Below are 22499 nucleotides of genomic sequence, written 5' to 3'. Positions count from 1 at the left end.
ACTTTTTAAGTTTTAAAAAATTAAGAAATTTTGCTCATTAAAAGATATCATTAAGAAAGTGAAAAGGTGGGGTGCTTGGGTGTCTCAGTAGATTAAACATCCAACTCTTGGTTTTGGCTCAGGTCATGATCTCATGGTTTGTGGGATCAAGCCACACATTGGGCTTTGCACTGCACTGACAGTGTGGAGCCTGCATGGGATTCTCTGTCTCTCTCTCTCTCTCTCTGCCCCTCCCTAACTTGTACTCTCTCTCTCAAAATAAATAAACAATAAAAAAAATCCTTTAAGAAGAAAGAAAGAAAGTGAAAAGGCAAGCCACAGAGTGGAAACAGATATGTGTGATGTATGTATCTAATGAGGAATTCATATTTATAATATGTGAAGAACTCTTATGAATAAATAAAAAAGACACTAAATACACACTTCACCAGAAGGGGAGATGAAAATGGACAATTAACATTTGAAAATGGGCCCAATATCCATAGTCATAAGGCAAATATAGATTAAAGCCACAGTGTAATACAGGTACATACCCACCAGAATGGCTAAAGTGAATATGCTAAGTCTTCACAGCACTGGTGGCCGTGTAAATCGATACTGCCACTTAGAAAACAGTGTGGCAGTATCTACTAAGGTGAATGTATGCCAATCCTATGACCCACTCCCACTCTTAGGTATATAACAAGAAAAAATATATGTATATATATCTATATATCTATATATGTATATTTACATATGAGCAGTAATGTTCTCAGCAACACTGTTTATAATAGCCTCAAACTGGTAACTACCCAAAGGTCTACCAATAGTAGAATGGAGGAATAAATTATGGTATATTCATACAATGTAGTACTATACAGCCATGAGGATGGATGGACTACAATTACATAGAACAATACGTATAAATCTCACAAATGTAAGGTTGACAAAAGAAGTCAACAACGAAAGAGTACATAGTACATGGTTGTATTTGTATAAAATTCAAAAACAGGAAAAACTAATGAATAGTGTTGGAAGTCAAGACAGGGGTCAACCTTGATGAGGGATAGTACTTGAAGCAGGCCTCTGGGGGACTTCTGAAATGGTGGTAGTTTTCTGTTTCCTGATCAGGGCCATGATTACACAGATGTGCTCATTTTGTGAAAAGTCACTGAGTTTCATGCATGATTCTGCATTTTTCTGTATATATGTTATTTCTATAATGTGTTCTTTAAAAAGGAGGGGAAAGGCCTGGATGATATTATGGTTGATGATATTATGTCACTGAGGAATCTGATTGACCTTCCAATTCTTTGTACATGACTTGTAAAAAACAAAACAAAACAAAACAAAACAAAAAGGAAGTAACTAGTAGAATGGAAATTGAAAGTAAAACTTTTAAACAACACATGGGGAAAGTGGGTGGAAGGGTATACAAGTAGAAACATTCTTTGGTTGAATACTCTTGATTTTTCTGCCTTAGTTCTCTATTATATTTTAAATAGAGCTGGGAGTAGGAATAAATGATAATGTTTGAAACCAAGGAATTTATCAGATCACTTTCAAAGAGGAGGCTGGTGCTTTTATTCTGGCTGCACCAATTCTTAGCTCCTTTAGGATTACAGCCCACTAGGGGTACGTGGGTGGCTCAGTTGGTTAAGCGTTTGACTTAGGCTCAGGTCATGATCTCACAGCTCAGCAAGTGGGTTCCATCCCTGCATTGGGCTCTGCAGACAGCTCAAAGCCTGGAGCCTGTTTCAGATTCTGTGTCTCCCTCTCTCTCTCTGCCCCTCCCCCACTCACACTCTGTCTATCTCTCAAAAATAAACATTAAAAAAAAAAAAAAAAAGGAATGGAGCCCACTGTCCTGGAGTGCTGAAATGGGCAGCAAGAAAGATAAATTCATTTTAGCTGTTTTTTTTTTCCAAAGGTATCTTCCAGCCCCTCCTCCAACATCGACCCAGGCAACTATGGTGAAGTGCATGATCTGATCACCCAGATACCCTCTCAAGTGCAGATACAAGATATTACTAAGGAGCTACACTGCCCACTGTGTAATGATTGGTTCCGTGATCCATTGATGCTAAGCTGTGGCCACAACTTCTGCCAGGCTTGTATCCAAAACTTTTGGAAGCAGCAAGCAAAGGAAACATTCTGTCCTGAGTGTAAGATGCTATGTCAATATAGCAACTGTACATTCAACCTTGTGCTAGAGAAGCTGGTAGAGAAGATTAAGAAGCTACCCTTACTCAAGGGCCATCCACAGTGCCCAGAGCATGGAGAGAACCTGAAACTATTCAGTAAGCCAGATGGGAAACTGATCTGCTTTCAATGCAAAGATGCTCGGTTGTCTGTGGGGCAGTCTAAAGATTTCCTGCAGATCTCTGATGCTGTCACTTTCTTCATGGTGGGTGAGCCCTGGGCCTTGAATAATGCCTTAGGAGAGCTGGGAAAAATCTTTTGTAGGTTTTCTTCTTTCTTTCAGCCCCACCCCTCTATTCAGATGATTATTAGTAAGCTTAGAAAATACAACATATCTTGCAACGTACTTTCTCTAGAGTTGCTGATGATAGGAAAGAACAGTGGAGTAGCTCTAAGCCTACTGCCCCCTCCCCCAATCAAATATTTACTTACACTCTGCAATGACAGCACTCTACTAGACACTGGGTAGAATGTGGATGTACAAGATATTGCTCTTGTTATAAAAGTCTTGAAATTTAGGCAAGTTCAAAATGAATAAAACAACAGAAGATATTCTACTATTGAGAGCTAAATTTCATCACATTTGTAATATTCGTAAATATTTAGAATTTCAGAGAAGATTAGAGAAAACTGAAATAGGGGATGTGTGGTGAAGGAAAGCTTGAATTGGGAAATCATTTGCATTTTAATGGGCAGAAATGGGAAATGAGTGCTCTAAGTGATAATAATGTAAGTAAAAGTAGAGACAGTGAGAACAGTGTAACTAGAGTAGAAGATGTAGAGTTCTATTACCTTCTTCAACCCCCTACAGTAAGCTAATAAGAGCATAAAACTAAATTTTTCTGCTGCTTGTTATATTCTTCACAATTCTTAGAAGAGACAGGAATTGTAGTTCAGGGTAAAGGAAAGATTTTTGCAGCAAGAGCTTGCTTTTTTTTTTTTTTCTTCTCACACTCTGGGGCTTTAGGAGAGATGTCCCTATGGTCCTTCATCTCCCAAGTTAGTGTGGATTAAGTCTGTGTGGTATTCCCAGGAGGAGCTCACCATCCACCAGGGCCAACTGGAGACAACACTGAAGGAACTTCAGTCTCTGAAGAATATGCAGAAAGATGCTATTGCTGCTTACAAGGTGAGAAGCAGGGCAGAGGGGCTATGAGATAGACCTGGAACACTTTCCTTGTAACTTCAGCCATGTGAGTGTAAAGGATACACTAAATGGCACCTGGGCTATAGCATTAGAAAATGGACACTGTAGGATGGAAGGAAATACAGCAGTGAAGTAAGTTCTCAATGGTTCTTCAACAGAGAGAACACACTGAACTTTCCCATTATATGCTGATCCTTCTTATGTCCCCATCACTAGGTGATTGTTCTGGGTTTGTGATGTGTCTGGTCTTTCCCTTTATATATGGCAAAATAAGGAATTTATCAGAAAAATGCACTAAGGATTGCTATGTCCAAAGAAATACCTTTCTTTTGAGTTTACAGTCAGGCTACCTCTGATTGAAGGTCTCCTGGATTGCTGGTTTTTATCATCTGATTTCATCTTTCCTAGCTCCCCTCAAACTAAATAAATAAACTATTGCTGTTTTATATATACAGGGGATCTAGGACAATTAATAGTTAGAAACTTGGCAAAGCAGTCCCCGGGTTATGGGGCTAAACTGGGAGTTCTGTTTCTTCATTAATTATTCTATGGAGGAGGGTAATCTCTGGCATTTGGCATTGTACAGAAATATGCACAATGAGAGAAAGAAGAAGGATAGATGGAAATAATGTCTCCAGAGAATGTTGTTTCTGTTGTAAGAGTTCCTAGTTCAGCTATTACAGTCAACATTCATTCATTAAAAAAAAAAATTATTGAGTGGGTAAGGCATTATACTAGATACTATATTACACTAGGGTGGGAAACAGATTAATGGGATTGAGTGATCCCATCAATAGCAATAAAATGACAACTGTGATAATTACTATGAATGAAGGTAAAGCGTGCTACAAGAGCATATACATGAAGAACTAATTTAGGCTAGGGAAAGGGTGTTCTCTGAAGAAATCACCTATTAAAAACTGAGAACCAGGGGCACCTGGGTGGCTCAGTCAGTTAAGTGTCCGACTTCAGCTCAGGTCATGAGCTCACTATTTGTGAGTTTGAGCCCCACATTGGGCTCTGTGCTGACAGCTCAGAGCCTGGAGCCTCCTTCAGATTCTGTGTCTCCCCCTCTCTCTGCCCCTCCCATGCTCATGCTCTGTCTTTCTCTGTCTCTCAATAATAAATGAACATTAAAAAAATTTTTTTAATTGAGAACTGAAGGATACGTAACTTAGCCAAGGGAACTGATTGAGAGGAATATGAAGGAAGTGGCCTGGAGAAGAATGTTCTATGAAGAGCAAAGAACATATGGAAAAGTCCTGATAGGAAACTAGTTGCTATATTAAATAGAGAGAAGCTAATAAAATTAGATCATGGTAAGCAAAATGAGATTGAAGAGGTGGATATGGGCCCAATTATGTGAGCCCTTGGAGATAAATTAGGAATTTTGAACTTCATCCTATGAATAATGAGAAGGCATTAAAGGGTTTAGATAGGACATGATTTCATCTTATTTTGAAAATATCAGTCCAGTGGCTGTGAGAAGAGAGACAATGACAGGATAATGGTTAGAAGGCTACTGCAGTAATCCCAGAGAATAGTGAGAGTGGCTTGGACAAGAGAAGCAGTGGAGATAGAAATAAACAGCTTTGGCATATACTTTGGAGATTAAAAAAAAAAAAAAACAAAACCTGGATGTGGTGACTGATTAGATGTGAGGGGTGAGTGGAAATGTCAAATAGGTAGTTGGATACAGGAATCTAGACCTTGGAAGTTGGTCTAGGATGGAAATAAGAAGTCAGCATACAGACTGATTTAAATCTGTGTGAGAAGAGGAGATTACCTAGAAAGAGAATGTAGAATGAGAAGGGGAAAGAGCCCAGGAAAAAAAATCAAATAACTCTAATATTCAGAGCTTGGTTAGAGGATACAAAACCAACAAATAAGACTGAGAATAGTAGTGAAATAGGCAAAAGGAAGACTGGAGATGTGTGAGCTAGAGGATAGAGTGAATTTTAAGTGTGCCATTATAATGATGGACCATAGAATCCAACCTGGACAAAAGGGGACATGGAGACAGAGAAGATGAACAGAAATGGAGGGGATCAATGAATAAGAGGTTTCAATGATACCCAATAATTGTTTCTATAGAGGTATCTGACTAAGTGAGCATAATAAGTTAATTTTGGGGTTCCTGGGTATCTCAGTTGGTTAAGTGTCTACTCTTGATTTTGGCTCAGGTCATGACCTCATGGTTTGTGAGCTGAAGCCCCACATTAGGCTTTGTGCTGCCAGCATGTGGAGCCTGCTTGGAATTCTCTCTCTCCTCTCTCTCTCTGTCCCTTCCCCTGCTTGTGATCGTGCACATGCTTTCTCTCTCAAAATAAATAAATAAACTTAAAAAAAAATTTTTTTTAAAGAGTTAATTTTGGAGGTAGTGAAATGGCTGGGAATGATAAAGTCCTGTGTGATTAAAAGAATGAGTAGATACAGGGGAGATCACTAGAAATGATGAGGATAAGGATCTGAGAAGCCTGGATGTCAGAAGGTTCACCGCTCAGGATGTTGCAGTTACCTGAGAAAAAGGGTGTTAAGTGTAGCAGTTATCAATTTCAGTGCTTCAGACATTGTCCATCTCCTGCTTCTTCTATGTTGTCTTGGTAGCAGAAGTGGCATCCACCCTCCCCCCAGCTCTGATTTCTAGATAAGAATAGTTCTTTCAGCCTCGTTATGGCCCCAGTCTGACAGCATCACTTGGTAGACACTGGTTTGTACTTCTGGGTAGGAAAGTACTATCATTCATTGCAGGATGTTTAACTAATTAATTAACCCCACAGCCTTATATGGCATTGGTTACCACCTCAGTACTGTAATAGGAACCTAAAGACCACTTTTGATGATTTCCTTCCTAAACTATTAAACTGACAGAAAAACAAAGTAAATCTCCCAAAGGATTCCTATTAGTATGGTTAAGTGATGATACTCAAGAGTCATTTTTATGCATTTTCCTGTTATGGTATTTCCCGCATTGTGTGAGTATTGATGGTGTGAGCCCCTATCCCCAAGAGCTAGTCTCAGTAATTACCATGGTGATGATCATGGAGGTTTCCAGGAAAACAAGCTACATCTGCAGCAACACATCTCCTTGGAGTTTCTAAAGCTACATCAGTTCCTGCACAGCAAAGAAAAGAACATTTTAAATGAGCTCCGAGAAGAGGGGAAAGCCTTGAACGAGGATATGGAGCTGAATCTGAACCAGCTTCAGGAACAGTGTCTCCTAGCCAAGGAGATGTTGGTGAGCATCCAGGCACGGATGGAACAGCAGGATCCCTTCAACTTTCTCAAAGTAAGACTCCATATTAACATAATTATGGGTACACCAGTTAGGGGAAAGAGGGTTGGAAAAGACATAGAAGCAGCTTTTCCCCACCAGGAGGGGAAAAAAAAGAACTGCTGTAGTGCTTTTAAGATTTTCTGGGAGAAATGCAGAAGGCTACTTTTGCCTTACACTCAGTAGAAAGCTTTGCCTTCACCCTCCTAAAAAAAGATAATAAATGCCCTTAGTAATGGTATCTATTAATATTTTAATGTTTCTTCATAAAGAATTTTGAAGATTTGTTTCTCAAAAATAAGAATGTTGAAACTTAGATTGGCTTTCAATTGACCTGTTTGAAAGGTGTTTGCCAATATTTACTATCTGAAGCTTCACCTCCGAAGTGTCATTGATTATCACCTTAGCACTCAGAAGTTTACTTAGCCAGAGTAAGAGAAAGTGGCTTTGGGTCTGGAAAACCTACACTATTTTTCTCCTGAGACCATTTGGCAGTATAGGTAGAAATAGCCTAGCTATTAATTTCTCCCCTTGTTTCATGTAAAAGGCAACACTAGAAAATCAGAATAAGATAAGGCCAGTTTATCCTGGGTTAGATGAAGGATACCGATCAGAAAAGATATATGGAGGTTGGGATGAATTGGAATGGCAACATCTGCACAGAATCTCAGTATTGATGATAAAATTCTGGTGGTGGCCAGTATCACCAAAGAAATTTCTGGAGTTGATAAGCAGGCATCTAATTTCTTTATTGCTCCTTTTCTCTTCTAGGATATCACATCTCTCTTGGATAGGTAAGTGTTTCTATATGGTATTAATATCCTTCCTCCAGTTCCTGGAGGATGTCTAAGAATAAGTGATTTATGTCCCCTGCAGCTTGGAACAAGGAACAAAGGTGCTGATACCCAGAGAGCTTATCTCCAGAAAGTTGAACCCAGGCCTGTACAAAGGTCCCATCCAGTACATGATGTGGAGGGAAATGCAATCCTCTCTCTCTCCAGGTATCAGAGGGTCATAGCTATTGGTTCCTGGGTCTCCTAATCTCTGTTTCTTCTGTGGGAACTCTTCTGTGGCCCTAATTAGTACAGTAAAACCTCGGATTGCAAGTAACTTGTTCAGTGAGTATTCTGCAAGACAAGCAAACATTTCAAATAAATTTTAACTTGATAAACAAGTGATGTCTTGCAATATGAGTAGTACGTGACACCAAATGTCACATGATCATAACTAAACCAATGGTTTCTCTCTCTCTCCTGTGTCTCTCTCTCTCTGTGGGATTGTGAGCAATTGTCAGTGCAATGCCACATTTCCATGAAATCCTCAAAAGGAGGCAAAAGCAAGTGTTATTGGATAGGTTCCTTGTTAAAGTTGCACGAAAAGAAAGACTCCATTGAGCCAATAGATAGCAGTGATTCTGTTAGTGATAGTGAAAGTCGTCCTACACAATAACCCTCCCCTTGTTTCCCTCACACCAGCCATGAAGGTTTTCAAAGGTAAATGCGGGTTAATTTGTTTATTTGTCTTTATGTTTTGTATTTTTTAAGTTTATTTTCAGAGAGACAGAAACAGTGTGAGTGGGGGAGGGATAGAGAGAGAGGGGGAGAAAGAATCCCAAGCAGGCTCTGCACTGCAAAACAGAGCCCAAAGGGAGAGAGAGAGAGAAAATTCCAAGCAGGCTCCTCCCTGTCAGCACAGAGCCCAATGTGGGGCCCCAACCCACAAACCATGAGATGATGACCTGAGCTGAAGTCAGATGCTTAACTGACTGAGCCACCCAGGCGTCTCCCCACTGGTGTATTTTTAAATTTCAGTTATTGAGTTCTTCATCTCTGATTTTTTATATTTTCTATGTCTTTGTTGAAAGTCTCACTGAGATTCTCCACTCTTAAGTCCAATGAGTATCTTATGACCATTACTTTGAATTCTTTGCCAGGCATATTGTTTATCTCCATTTAATTTAGCTCTTTTGTGGTAATTTTGTCCTGTTCTTTCTTCTTCTTCTTTTTTGCTTTTTAAGTTGTATTTATTTAAGTAATCTCCATACCCAACACAGAGCTTGAGCTCATGACTCCAAGATGAAGAATTGTACATTCTTCTGAATGAGCCAGCCAGGCACCCCTGTCCTATTCTTTCATTTGGGACACATTCCTCTGTCTCCTCATTTTGTCTAACTTTCTGTGTTTGTTTCTATGTATTAGTAAAGTCAGTTATGTCTCCTGATCTTGAAAGTAGAGGTCTTCTTCTTAGAAGTCCTGTGGTGGCTGTAGCACAATATCCCCTGTTTACCAGAAGCAGGAGCTTCAGGGGTGTCTCCTATGGGGGTGCACCCCATTATTGTGGCTGAGCCTCATTTGCTTTCAGTTCAGTTGTCTTCATAGGCCCACTTTGCCCATTGTGGGCTGGGTTTGGCCCCTGTGATGTTAAGAGGCCAGTCTGGGGCCATGATGGGCTTATAGTTGGGCAGTGTCAGCAGTCAGATCAGATGCCTGCCTTCAGCCTGTTTGCCAGGGCTGTGGTTGCACTGAATTTTAGGGTGCTCTCCCTGCCGTGTCCCCTGAGAGGCTTTTGTTGGTGGGTGGGGCCTGCAGTCAGGCTAGATGTCTTCTGGGGCTATAGACACACTGATTGACAGGGCATTCTCTGTACTGCCAGTTACAAGGTTTGGCTGCTGGGACTGTAAGTTTACTGGTGTGTGTTGTTATCTTCCAATAAGGGCAATTTTAAATGAGTGGAATTTGGAGCGGGGGTGCCTGGGTGGCTCAGTCAGTTAAGCCTCTGACTCTTGACTTTGGCTTAGGTCATGATCTCATGGTTCATGAATTTGAGCCCTGCATTGGGCTCTGCACTGACAGCGGGGAGCCTGCTTGGGATTCTCTGTCTCCTCTTTCTCTGCCCCTCCCCAACTTATGCACGTGCTCTCTCTCTCTCTCAAAAAGAAATAAACAAAACAAAAACAAAAAAAAAAAAAAGGAAGAAAGAAAAAGAAATAACCTGAAACTTAAAAAAATAAGTAAATAAAAGGGTGGAATGGGTAGAAGTTATACTGTGAAGGGTTCAGGAGGGATTTGGAATGAGGCAGTAGTGAAGGGAATAGATCACTCACTTGCAAAGGTTCACTAAGAAGGGAGGATGTGAACATGGCAGCAGAGTTAAAAGAGGACTTAAAAAAAATTATTTTAAGTAATCTCTACACCCAACGTGAGGCTTGAACCCATGACCCTGAGATCAAGAGTTGCATGCTCTTCTGACTGAATCAGCCAGGCACCCCAAAAGAGGACATTTATAAAAAAATTTTTTTAATGTTTATTTATTTTCAAGAGACACAGTAAAAGAGTGAGAGCAGGGGAGGGGCAGAGAGAGAGGGACACACAGAATCTAAAGCAGGCTCCAGGCACTGGGCTATCAGCACAGAGCCCAACATGGGGCTTGAACCCACCAACTGTGAGATCATGACCTGAGCCAAAGCTGGACGCTTAACCGACTGAGCCACCCAGGCGCCCCAAAAGAGGGCTTTCTAAAACAGACTGAGGAAAAACAGCCTAAAGAAAGGCAGAAACCAATGGTATAAGACTGTGTATAACTGGTGGTAGTAGGGAAGAGTGAGTGACATCTAGAAAGAGAAGTACTGACTTTCCTCAGTTTCCTTTGAAAATGGAGAGGAGATAAAATAGTAAAGGCAAACAATTTTCATCAGATGGAACTTGCAGTAGACATGGGACGAAATGAGGGATTCCTATAAGATGTACTATAATTTCTCTATGAAGCAGGAGAAGAAGTCATCTGCTGGCAGTGAAGAAGGAACAGATGTTTGAGGAGAGGCCAAAAGTCTGAAATTGCTGTGAGAAACTGGAGAGAGTTTGATTTAGGAAATACAGTAGGGGTGATGGTCGAGCACAGAGTGGAAATAATGAATCTGTAATAATATCTACACGTGTACAATTTTGTGATTTTCCTCCAGCAGTGGTCAGGAATTGGCATTTGAATTTTGACAGCTGGATAGATCCAGAGTTGGAGAGTTACATGACAAATGCTGCAGATACAAGGTTAAAAATGATAAGGTTATTGGCAATAAAGCTGCCAATACTAAGCAGTTTAGGGAAGGATTTTAAGCCAGAAGGCAGACAGATCAGGATAGTAAGGAGAAATGAGGCACTAGAGTTGTTAATGAAGTCAAGGAATGGTTGTAGGGGGAGATGAGAGTGAGATAATAAAATATAAGAGAATGGGATATCTGAGTTTAAGATTTTAGAGAATGGAGTCAGAAATCACTAGCAGTAAAGCCAAGGACGTACAAGAATGGAAAAATGGCTATATCCAAAGGATAGTGAAATCCCTTGAGATGATGAGCTGGAGTTGGGATAGTGGTGTACAGTTAATCCAAAGCGCAGAGAATATAATCAGGAAGTCTGTACATAACAACATCAAATAGAGATAGAGAGTAATATGAGATGTAATGACAAGAGCCTCAAAAGAAGAGTGATTTTTACATGAGGATAAGGATTAGAGTAAGGGTCTAGAAGTGGGGGTGGTGGCTCCTGGATCTCTGGCTCTGAATTTAGAAAACTAATAGTTTCATGGACTTTTCAAGTTGTATTTTTTGGAGAAGAAATAGGTTTCTGTTAAAGTAAGGAGGTGATAAGAGAATTCTGTAGAGTGGGGATACTGGAGAGTTACTTAGGGAGGGAGTTCTGAAGGGCAGAGTGGAAAGGGTTTGGTAGGAGCAATGGGAGGATGGGTGAAGGTACAGGAAGCAAAGAACAGAATAATGGGGATAAGAGTACATGGAGGGTAAATCATTGGATGGGTCCACATTATGGGTTTTGGCCAAGGATAACAGGAATATGAAACGTGGCGGAATTAGTTAATGTCAAGGATTCAAATGTAACTTTGAAGTTTGTTTATTTATTTAACAAATAGTTACTTGAATACCCAGGAACAGTTCCCAATTTTGAAGGTGTGTAAGGAAATAAAACAGATGAAGTCCCATCCTGTCAGAGATTACAGTCTAATGGAGGAAATGGACAATGGTAACAGTAAGTAATGTCACACAGTGATAACCATTGTCAAGAAAGTCAAGTAAGGTACATTCAGTAAGTATTTATGAGCAAAAAGTAAGATAGGGTACAGACAGTGATGAATAGATGAACATGCTATTTTAGACAGAAGGGCCAGAAAAAAACCTCTTTGAAGAAGTAACTCCCCCTCCTTATGTTTCACTGTGGAGATTTCCAAACATACAGAAAAGCTTAAAGAATTTTATAGTGAACATCACTATACCTACCTAGATTCTATCACTAACATCTTACTGAACTTGCATTAACAAAGGCTGGAATAAGGTGAAGGAGTGAACCACATGGGGAAAGAGTGTTTTAGGACAAGGAAAGAAAATGTAAAGGCCCTAAAATCTGAATGAGTTTGATACATTCAAGGAACAGCCAAAAGCAAAAGTGATTGGATCAAAGTAAATAAGGGAGATGTGTATTAGGAGATGAGGTCACAGAGGTAGGTAAATCATGTAGGTCCTATTTGCTCTGTAAGGACTCTGGATTTTATCTTGGGAGTGATGGAAAGTGTAAGAGTTGAGTAGGAGAACTGGATGATCTCATTCATATTATGGCAGAATAGGTTGCGGATGGGCAAGAGTGGAGACAGGACAGTTAAAAAGCTATTGCAAATAGTTCCAGGCCAGCAGTATTTAAGAAATCATCTGTCTCTATATTATGAGTAGGCTCAGATTACATTTTAAAGGTGGAGCTGACACAGAATTTACTGTTTGGTTGAATATGGTATGAGAAGAAAAGAGTGAAGGCAAAGCTGACTCCTAGGAATCTTCAGAGCTATGGCAGGTTGAGTTAGCTGGAGGTGTCAGAGGCTTGATGACAAAAGCAGACTAGGTTCTAAAAAGGTTGGTAAGAAGTCTGGATGATACTTCCAAAGAAATCCAGTTCTTGCATTGGAAAGAGCAACAACTTTACCAATGGGGATATGGGAGGGAGGGAAGATTCAGCCTATATGAAAAAAGTCAGGATTCTACAAAGTCCCTTGTTGGAAGAGAAATCCTTGGGATGATAAAAAATAAGACTCTGGCTTTTCTGGGAAGAGAGAGCTGGACTGGATTGATCTCACTTCCAAGGATAAATAAATCCATTAACAACAAATGTATGCATGTATGTATCTGTGTCCTTTATGTGAACATATTGTCGTTATGTTTCCTTTATCAAATTTTATGCCAAGGTTTGATTATCTTACAACTAAAATTTGTGTTTTCTTGCTGACATGCTTCCAACATCTCTTCATTTAGAAATTCCTTTTTATACTGCTGTCCACTTACTTGTCTAAACCAATGCTTATCAAATGGCCTGTGGTGAGGACCAGTTTTTTTAATGTTTATTTATTTTTGAGAGAGAGAGAGCAAGTGGAGGAGGGACCACGAGGATGGGGAACAGAGGATCTGAAGTGGGCTCTGCGCTGACAGCTTCAGCACTGACAGCAACAGAGTCCAGGGCTCAAAATCACAAAATGCCAGATCACAACCTTAGCCGAAGTTGGAAACTCAATCGATTGAGCCAGGTGCCCCAGGTGCCCCAAGGACCAGGTTTTAAAATCTCAACCTGTCATAGACTGATGTGTTTGTGGAACAGAGTATAAATTAATTACCTGAAAAAGTGGAATTTAAGAAAATTACGAAGTACAAGACTGGTTGTTTAATTATTAGATTCAACTGACATAAAATTACTGTCAGATTGCTATGAAAATTTCTAAGAGCTTAACTCTTAATTTCTGTACTATTTTGTCCCAGACTGGTAACCAAACACTCTGAATAGCAGTGACATAAACCACTCCACATCTCAAAAGTCCCATTATCTATTAAGCCAAATGTAAACTTCTCACCACTGTCCTCTAAACTCTTACCAGTTAGCTCAGACTTACCTGCCTGTAACAGGCAAGCCCTTACCTTCCCTCCCACATAAGCTACTGTTTTTATTCCTTTCTTGCCTTTGTTTACTCAATGCATCCAGAATACATCTCACAGATGTTATATCATAACTGAAATGTTTTTTGTCCTTAGAAAGTTCTCCCAGGACAAACTTACCTAATTTTTATCCCATCAGCATTTGTATTTTCTTACATTTGGTCGAACATATTAATATTATTTGTATTGTTTTCTTTGTTACAGCATAAATTGGTTCAGAGTAAAGTCAGATTTTTACCACAAATTAAAAGATATCTAGAATACAGCCACATGGGTATAAAACAATAAAAAGTATTTAAGTGATTACCTGCCTACGAGTATATGTACATGGGAAGATAAATTACTGGTGTCTGTGTAAATACTGTCTTTTACTTGGGGAATTTATATTCATCCATTTTCTCCCTATCCCTGCTTTATTTTCTTACTAGGCCTATCTCCATTAACTCTGGACCCTAAAACAGCTCACCCAAATCTGATGCTCTCCAAAAATCAAACCAGTGTGTGGCATGATGACATTAAGCAGGTAATGCCTGATGATCCAGAGAGGTTTGACTCAAGTGTGGCTGTGCTGGGCTCAAAAGGCTTCACATCTGGGAAGTGGTACTGGGAAGTGGATGTGTCAAAGAAGACAAAGTGGACAGTTGGAGTCGTCAGAGAATCCATCATTCGGAAGGGCAGCTGTCCTCTAACTCCTGAGCAAGGATTCTGGCTTTTAAGACTAAGGAACCAAACTGATCTAAAGGCTCTAGATTTGCCTTCATGCAGTCTGAAACTGACTAACAACCTCAACAAGGTGGGAATATACCTGGATTATGAAGGAGGACAGGTGTCCTTCTACAATGCTAAAACCATGACCCACATTTACACCTTCAGTAGCACTTTCATGGAGAAACTTTATCCCTACTTCTGTCCTTGCCTTAATGATGGTGGAGAGAATAAAGAACCATTGCATATCTTACATCCACAGTAATTACTCATACTATTGTGTAAATTCAGAGCGTTATTAAAGAGGTATTGAAATAGTTTACCAGTCTCACTGGTTTCTCTTCCCAATTTATGGGGAACTCTGGAATAATGAAGGAAAGATTCACAAACTAAATTCCATTCTCAGTGTCTTAAGTGGATTTCACTGGAGCTTTTCAAGATGTCATTCTAATTCTCTGGGGTCTTCTATGACAGGAGCCACTCTTCACAAGAATGGTCATCACACTATTGTTACTGGAGCAAATCGCAACTTGAGTTTTGATGCTTGGGAACCCTTTTCAAACATGCCCAGAAATTCTATTATGCTGTCATTATTATCAGCACAAGACTCTTAGTAGATAAATTTTCAGATGTGTACTCTTCTTCCTATTTAATTATCTTTTAATATACAATTTGCAATACAGTTCTTTTCTAGAACTTGTTACCATAGTTTTTAAAAAACTGCTCCAGAAATTTATAGAAAAAATAGGAAACGGTCTGGGCTAGTTTATAATCTTGTCTCGAATTCTCTCAAGATAGTTTTTGGTCCAATGAGCCTGACTCTCTTGGTCTCTTTTTCTTGCTTTAATCTACCTTTGGGAGTACTTGTTCCATACTCAAATACATTTAAGTATTTCAGAGTACTTTTGACTATGTCCTTTTCATCATTCCTGCCTATAATTTATTTATTTATTATGATTTTTTAATGTTTATTTACTTATTTTGAGAGAGAGCGAGCAAGTGGGAGAAGGAGCAGAAAGAGAGGAGAGAGAAAAAAAAGAGGTTCATCTAAGGATGAATCCTAATTAGGCTCTGCATTAACAGCATGGATCCCGATGCGGGGTCTGATCCCACAAACCACGAGATCATGACCAGAGCCAAAATCAAGAGTTGGACGCTCAAATGACTGAACCCGCCAGACTCCCCTCATCATTCCTGCCTATAATTTAAATATTAATACTTTTTATCTTATTCTCTCTAGTATATTCATCCTCCAGTGTGTTCCTTCTAAGTCTAAAGCTCTTAGCATCACTCCTCTCAGCAGTACTCTTGATGAACCATCCCTTCTTTTCCTTTGAAGTCCCATCTAACTGGGCTCCATCCTCTATATCTAAAAGGCTTTTTTGGGGGGGGAGGGAGGTTATTTAGGACCTGCAGTACTGGCCCTTTAAAATTACAATTAGCACAGCTCTCTGGCAGGGTAAAAGCCCCCTGTCTTATCAATCACATTGGGAAGGACACACACATGCCATAGGTAATATTCCTGCAGTGTTGGCAATACATATACAATATAATCATATTATAGCTGCTGATTTGGGTAAACAGTCATGACATTATGATGGTTATTTTTAAGAAATTACTTAAAAAAAATAAGTCCCTTTCAATCAGAATGTAATAAGGACTTGTTTTGTGCCTGAAACCTCACTAGATTTTTTGAAGCATGAACCCCAATGTTTATAGCAGTGCTATCAACAATAGCCAAATTATGGAAAGAGCCCAAATGTCCCTTAACTGATGAATGGATAAAGCAGATGTGATAAATACACACACAGACACACACAATGGAATAGTACTCAGCGATGAAAAAGAATGAAATCTTGCCATTTGCAACAACATGGATGGGACCAGAGGGTATTATGCTAAGCAAAATAGTCAGAGAAAGACAGATATCATATATTTCACTCATATGTGGAATTTGAGAAATCAACAGATGAATATAGGGGAAGGGAAGGAAAAATAAGATAAAAACAGGGAGGCAAACCATAAGAGACTCTCAAATACAGAGAACAAACTGAGGGTTGATAGAGGGGAGGTGGATGGAGGGATGGGTTGAATGTGTGATGGGCATTAAGGAGGGCACTTTTGGGGATGAGCACTGGGTGTCATATGTAAGAGATACATCGCTGGGTTCTATCCCTGAAGCTAAGACTATACTGTATGTTAACTAACTTGAATTTAAATTAAAAAAAAAAAAAGTTCATTTAAGGAGACTTAAATTCAGAAGCTTGGACCCCACCCAAGACCAACTAAATCAAAATCTCTAGCAGGTGGAGTCTGGGCATTTATAGGTCTAAAAGATCTCAGATAAAGAGCACCTGGCTGGCTCAGCTGAATGGAGTGTATGACTCTTGATTTCAGGGTTGTAAGTTCAAGACCCACATTGGCTGTAGAGATTACTTAAAGATAAAATCTTTTAAAAATGCAAATAAAGGGGCGCCTGGATGGCTCAGTCGGTTGGGCGTCTGACTTTGGGTCAGGTCATGATCTCGCGGTCGGTGAGTTCGGGCCCTGCATCGGGCTCTGGGCTGACAGCTCAAAGCCTGGAGCCCGTTTCGGATTCTGTGTCTCCCTCTCTCTCTGACCCTCCCCTGCTCATGCTCTGTCTCTGTCTCAAAAATAAATAAATGTTAAAAAAAAAAAAAGTTTAAAAAAAAGTAAATAAAAATAAAAGCTCTCAGGTGATTTTAATGTCAGCTAGGACGGAGAAGTATTGAACTAACGAAACTTTTTTTCATCTTTATTTAGAAAAATTCATGGCGAGTGGTGGGGGGCGCCTGGGTGGCTCAGTCGGTTGAGCGTCCAACTTTGGCTCAGGTCATGATCTCGTGGTCTGTGGGTTCCAGCCCGCGTCAGGCTCTGTGCTGACAGCTCAGAGACTGGAGGCCTGCTTTGGATTCTGTGTCTCCCTCTCTCTCTGCCCCTCCCCCGCTCATGCTCTGTCTCTCTCTCTCTCTCTGTCAAAAATAAATAAACATTAAAAAAATTTTTTAAAAGAAAAATTCATGGGGGGCACCTGGGTGGTTCAGTTGGTTGAATGTCTGACTTCGGATCAGATCATGATCTCACAGTTTGTGAGTTCGAGCCCCACATTAGGCTCCTGCTGTCAGTATGGAGTCCACTTTGGATCCTCTGTCCCCCTCTTTCTGCCCCTCCCCCACTTGCGCGCGCGCGCGCGCGCGCGCGCGCACACACACACACTCTCTCTCTCTCTCTCTCTCAAAAATAAACATTAAAAAAATTTAAAAAAAAGAAAAATTCAAACTTATAGAAAAACTGAACATTTGTATGATAAACTCTCCTATATTCTCCACCCAGATTTATCAATTATTAGTATTTTGCCACATTTTCTTATTCACTCTCCCTCACATCCATCCCATATGATTTTGGGTGTATAGTGTATAGTATGGCTAATGTTATTATTGCTGAGCAACTTCAGATTAAGTTACAGGCATTAGGACTCTTATTCCTAAATACTTCAGCAAGTATCTCCTACAAACCAAGACACTCTCTTTTTTTTTTTTTTAATTTTTTTTTCAATGTTTATTTATTTTTTTGGGACAGAGAGAGACAGAGCATGAACGGGGAAGGGGCAGAGAGAGAGGGAGACACAGAATCTGAAACAGGCTCCAGGCTCTGAGCTGTCAGCACAGAGCCCGACGCAGGGCTCGAACTCACGGACCGCGAGATCGTGACCTGGCTGAAGTCGGACGCTTAACCGACTGAGCCACCCAGGCGCCCCAATATTTCCTTTTTTAAAAAGTAATTCTTTTTTTAAATGTTTTTATTTATTTATTTATTTATTTATTTAGAGAGGAAGGGAGGGAGGAAGAATCCCAAACAGGCTCCATGCTGTCCGAACAGAGCCTGACTTAGGGTTCCAACTCACAAACCATGAAATCATGACCTGAGCTGCAATCAAGAGTCTGATGCTTAACTGACTGGGCCACCCAGGTGCCCAAGAAGTAGAGTTTTCTAATGATAGGATTTTAGACACAGTGGTAGAGAATTTCAATCAGTATGACAAAGAGTTTGAGGGATAAAATGGGGCCTAGCTCCTATCCATTAAGTCATATATAGAGTTCTAGATCATTGGTATCTGAAGTCTGTCCTTGGGGATAGACAAGTACTATAGAATTCGGAGAAAGGGAAGGTCAATATTTACCAAAATAGAAGGAGAAAATTCTAAAGAAAAGTTACATTTACGTTGGAGATAATAAAAGATGACTAGGAATGAATTAAAATTCTAATCTGAATTTGGAAATTATATTTCTTAAAAATGTTTTTTTTGTGGTGATGGTGGCAGAGTTATATAAATATACTAGAAATTAGTGAACAGTACACTAATAGTGGGCAGATTTTATGGAATGTATATTATACCACAATAAAGTAAAGCTGTTTTTTAAAAAAGAGAAAGAAAAAATGAATATTTTTTTCCAAAGGATAGACCACAGGTGTATACATATTTTCCACTATCTGTAAGTATTCACTTTAATACTTTTTCTAACATACTACCTCACCTCTCCAGCATTTATCTTAACATAGGTAACACAAATTTATTTTCCCAGTTTCCCCAAATAATTGGTTATTCTGTACTGAATAATTTGAACAATCCTTCTATGTAGAACTCAGATTATAATTAAAACCTTCTATGAGTATGAATCATAAAACACCAATATGATACTTCCCTGCTAGAAAGAGATTCTGAATGTTATTCACTGAGAAGTGTGATTAGGGTTATATTGTTTTATCCCAGGCTACAGATGAGACTGCTAGTAACAAAATATGAAGTAGAAGGTAAAGTAGAAGGTAAAGTCATTATGTTAGGATTCACTGAGGTGAGAACCTTAAAAGGAGAACACCTTGCACTTTTCTGTGACTAACTGACTTTTAAAATAGCAGTGGTGATATCATTGCACAGTTGTATAATGTAGCTATGATACAGGAGAAGAAAAAGTTAATAATACTGGATTACCAAGTATTTCCAAGGAAAAGATGCTCTGGACAAACTTATTTTTCAGATGAGTAAATGTGATTTACTTAATGCCAAGTATCTGTTTAACTACTTTAGATAAAATCCTCCTGGGGCGCCTGGGTGGCTCAGTTGATTAAGCGGCCGACTTCGGCTCGGGTCATGATCTCGTGGTCCGGGAGTTCGAGCCCTGCGTCGGGCTCTGTGCTGACAGCTCAGAGCCTGGAGCCTGTTTCAGATTCTGTGTCTCCCTCTCTCTGACCCTCTCCCGTTCATACTCTGTCTCTCTCTGTCTCAAAAATAAATAAACGTTAAAAAAAAAAAATCCTCCTAAGTTGACTTTCTTATTCTTAAAAATTAAATTATAAAATACACACAAGAGAGTGTATATAACATATGTGTAATTTAGAGAATAATAATAAAAAAAAAAAACTCCCACTAATTGACCATCTAGTTTTGGAAATAGAATAGCATCAAAACCTTTTAAGGCCCCCTGTGTGCCTCTCTTGGCTCTGGGGTAATCATTATCCTACATTTTGTATCTGGTTTTTTACTTTTTGAAAATAATTCATAGCTATATTTTCAACAAATGTACTATTTAGTTCTTTCTATATACTACATATATATGTATCCCTAAAAAGGAAGTTTCATTATGCCTGTTTTTGTACTTTAAATGAATGGAATCATGTTGTATGTATTCCTTATCTTTTTCAAAATTCAAAATTATGTTGTATTCCATTTTATGAAACTACAACAGTTTAAATACCCTAGCTACTGTTGATAAATAAGTGGTTGTTTCTAGTTTTGTTTTTGGTTGTTGCTGTTACTTTAGTAACAATGTCACCATAAACATTGTACAAAGTATAAGGGTAAACAGCAAGAGTTTCTCAAGGTATGTATCTAATAAATGCTAACATAGGGTATGCACATCTTCAAGTAAGGAGTGCTGAATTGTTGGTCAAAGTGACTGCCAATTTACATTCCCACTCCAAGTGGGAGTTCCCATTACTATATGTCTTTGCTAACTCAATTTTTATCAGTAAAGTGGGTACATAATGGTATCTTGTAGTTTTAGTTTGCATTTCCCTAATTATCCCCGTGGTTGAGAATATTTTTCTAAGTTTACTGGCCACTTAATTTTCTTCTGTGAAATGTCTATTCAGGTGTTTGCCCATATTTTTCATTGTGCTATTTCTCTCTTATTGATTCATAGGGTTATGTTTGTGTTCTAGATACCCATCCTTTGTTGGTTACTCATACTGCAAATATCTTCTTTTTATTTGTTGTAATTTTTTTAAATGTGTATTTGAGAGAGAGAGAGCACGAGTGGAGGAGGGGCAGAGAGAGAGGGAGACACAGAATCCGAAGCAGGCTCCAGGCTCTGAGCTGTCAGCACAGAGCCTGACGCGGGGCCCGAACTCACAAACCACGAGATCGTGACCTGAGCTGAAGCCAGATGCTTAACCGACTAGGCCACCCAGCCACCCCAATTATACTGCAAATATCTTCTAATGGTTAATACATGTGTCTGTTAAAAAATTATTCTCAAAAAAAAAAAATATTCTCTACTCAGAGGACCAAGAGGTATTCTCCCGTTTTATTCATATGTTTTAAAAAGTTTTGCCTTTCCTATTTAAATGCTTAATAGTTCAGTCAACTAGAAAGTACCAAGTAAACATTACCATGTGCCTAACACCATGATTTCAATATATATAAAGAAAAAATTAACAAGAAATCCATAAATCCACAAAGGAGATTTTAATATGCTCCATTTAGTAATTGGCAGAAAAATGTGACAATATGATGAATAAACTTGACCCAATGAACATATGCAGAATGCTGTACCCAACACTCAGATAGAATATTCTTTGCAAACACAAACATAACACTGACCATACACTTCAATCATAAGGGAAATTTCAACAAATTTCAAGGATTATAAGCATATAGGCTATATTCTTTTATCTTAATGCATTTAAACCAGATATCATTAACAATAGCTAACTAAATAAATAATCACGTGTTTGGAAACTTTAAATTTTTTTTTTTTCAACGTTTATTTATTTTCGGGACAGAGAGAGACAGAGCATGAACAGGGGAGGGGCAGAGAGAGAGGGAGACACAGAATCGGAAACAGGCTCCAGGCTCTGAGCCATCAGCCCAGAGCCCGACGCGGGGCTCGAACTCGCAGACGGCGAGATCGTGACCTGGCTGAAGTCGGACGCTTAACCGACTGCGCCACCCAGGCGCCCCATGGAAACTTTAAAGTATTTTAAATAACCCATGGATCAGATAACTTATTAGAAGCCTGAAAATATGTTTAATTGAACAATAAAAAATGACATCTTGAAAACTGTGGCACGGCACACAGTTTCAAGGAAATTTATAGCCTTATCTGCACATATTAGGAAATAAAAGAATGAAAATCACTCCTCTTTCAAGAAATTAATAGAACAGCAATTTAAAACCAAAGAAATTATAAAAACAGAAATTAATGGCATAGAGAAGAAACACATAAAAGAGTATCAACAAAGAGCCACAAATTTGTTCTTTGAAAAGGCTAATAAAATTGACAAACTTCTGGTGAGACTAAGAAATAAAAAGGCACAAATAGCTAATAACAGAAATGAATAAGGAACCATTGTTACAGAACCTGCAGGCATTAAAAAAGATAGTAAAATGTTTTATAGGCTTTATATCAGTATTTTTGAGAGTTTCGATTTAATGGACCCAACACCAGGAAAATAGACTTTATCAAAAGTGATGCAAGGAAGCGAAGTGTGGTGGTGGTGGAAACTGTAAAAGAAAAACATGATTTTGAAAAAACCGGAAATTTCGGCACCGGTGAAATTTGACAATATTAAAGAATTAGTATTTTTAAGTGTGATAATGGTATTGTGGTTTTGCTTTTTTGAAACTCCTTATCTTTAGAGATTGTAACTGAAACACTTATAAATGAAATGATACAATGAGTTTTGCTGCAAAATAATGCTTGATGCCACAGAACCTGTGCCCATGCCTGTAACAATAGCACAATAACTTGAATACTGAGGGTTTAAAACTCACCAACGTGACTAGGCGCTCTCCGCAATGTCAGGGGAAAGCTGAACGGTCTCTCCACAGCCTCAGAGCCTGTCAGCTCTCCAGCAGCGCCAGCCAGACGCCTCACCTTCTTGCCGCAGGCTTTTCCCGCCCATTACTCTGAGAACCA

General features: G+C 39.2%; 1 protein-coding gene and 1 long non-coding RNA gene across 3 annotated transcripts in view; one reads left to right on the top strand and one right to left on the bottom strand.

Annotated features, from left to right (window-relative positions):
* The first annotated feature begins 541 nt into the window (after positions 1 to 541).
* On the top strand, positions 542 to 14565 carry TRIM69 (tripartite motif containing 69). The gene is made up of 7 exons (XM_047074657.1): positions 542 to 634; positions 1910 to 2386; positions 3149 to 3310; positions 6384 to 6617; positions 7374 to 7396; positions 7479 to 7603; positions 14004 to 14565. The coding sequence occupies exons 1-7, from the start codon at positions 542 to 544 to the stop codon at positions 14543 to 14545; spliced, it is 1656 nt and encodes a 551-aa protein (XP_046930613.1). The 3' UTR covers positions 14546 to 14565.
* Positions 14566 to 21798: 7233 nt separating this feature from the next.
* LOC124508631 (uncharacterized) overlaps positions 21799 to 22499 on the bottom strand; it is a 60545-nt gene continuing 59844 nt past the window's right edge. For both annotated transcript variants that reach the window (XR_006961291.1, XR_006961292.1), the window contains exon 3: positions 21799 to 22489. This is a non-coding gene — a long non-coding RNA (uncharacterized LOC124508631). The remainder of the gene's footprint in view (positions 22490 to 22499) is intronic.

Source organism: Lynx rufus, unplaced genomic scaffold, assembly GCF_022079265.1.
Source record: "Lynx rufus isolate CCGP_SWC_20201006 ecotype Redwood Valley unplaced genomic scaffold, mLynRuf1.p SCAF_13, whole genome shotgun sequence".
NCBI lineage: Eukaryota > Metazoa > Chordata > Mammalia > Carnivora > Felidae > Lynx > Lynx rufus.
The sequence above is the reverse complement of the archived record's forward strand: the minus strand, read 5'-3'. Positions and strand labels throughout refer to the sequence as shown.

Coding starts and splice junctions, on each gene's coding strand:
- TRIM69 (XM_047074657.1), top strand. CDS start 542: ATGGCTAAAGTGAATATGCTAAGTCTTCACAGCACTGGTGGCCGTGTA. Junction 635..1,909: donor GTGTGGCAGTATCTACTAAG/GTGAATGTATGC, acceptor TTTTTTCCAAAG/GTATCTTCCAGCCCCTCCTC. Junction 6,618..7,373: donor ATCCCTTCAACTTTCTCAAA/GTAAGACTCCAT, acceptor TTTCTCTTCTAG/GATATCACATCTCTCTTGGA.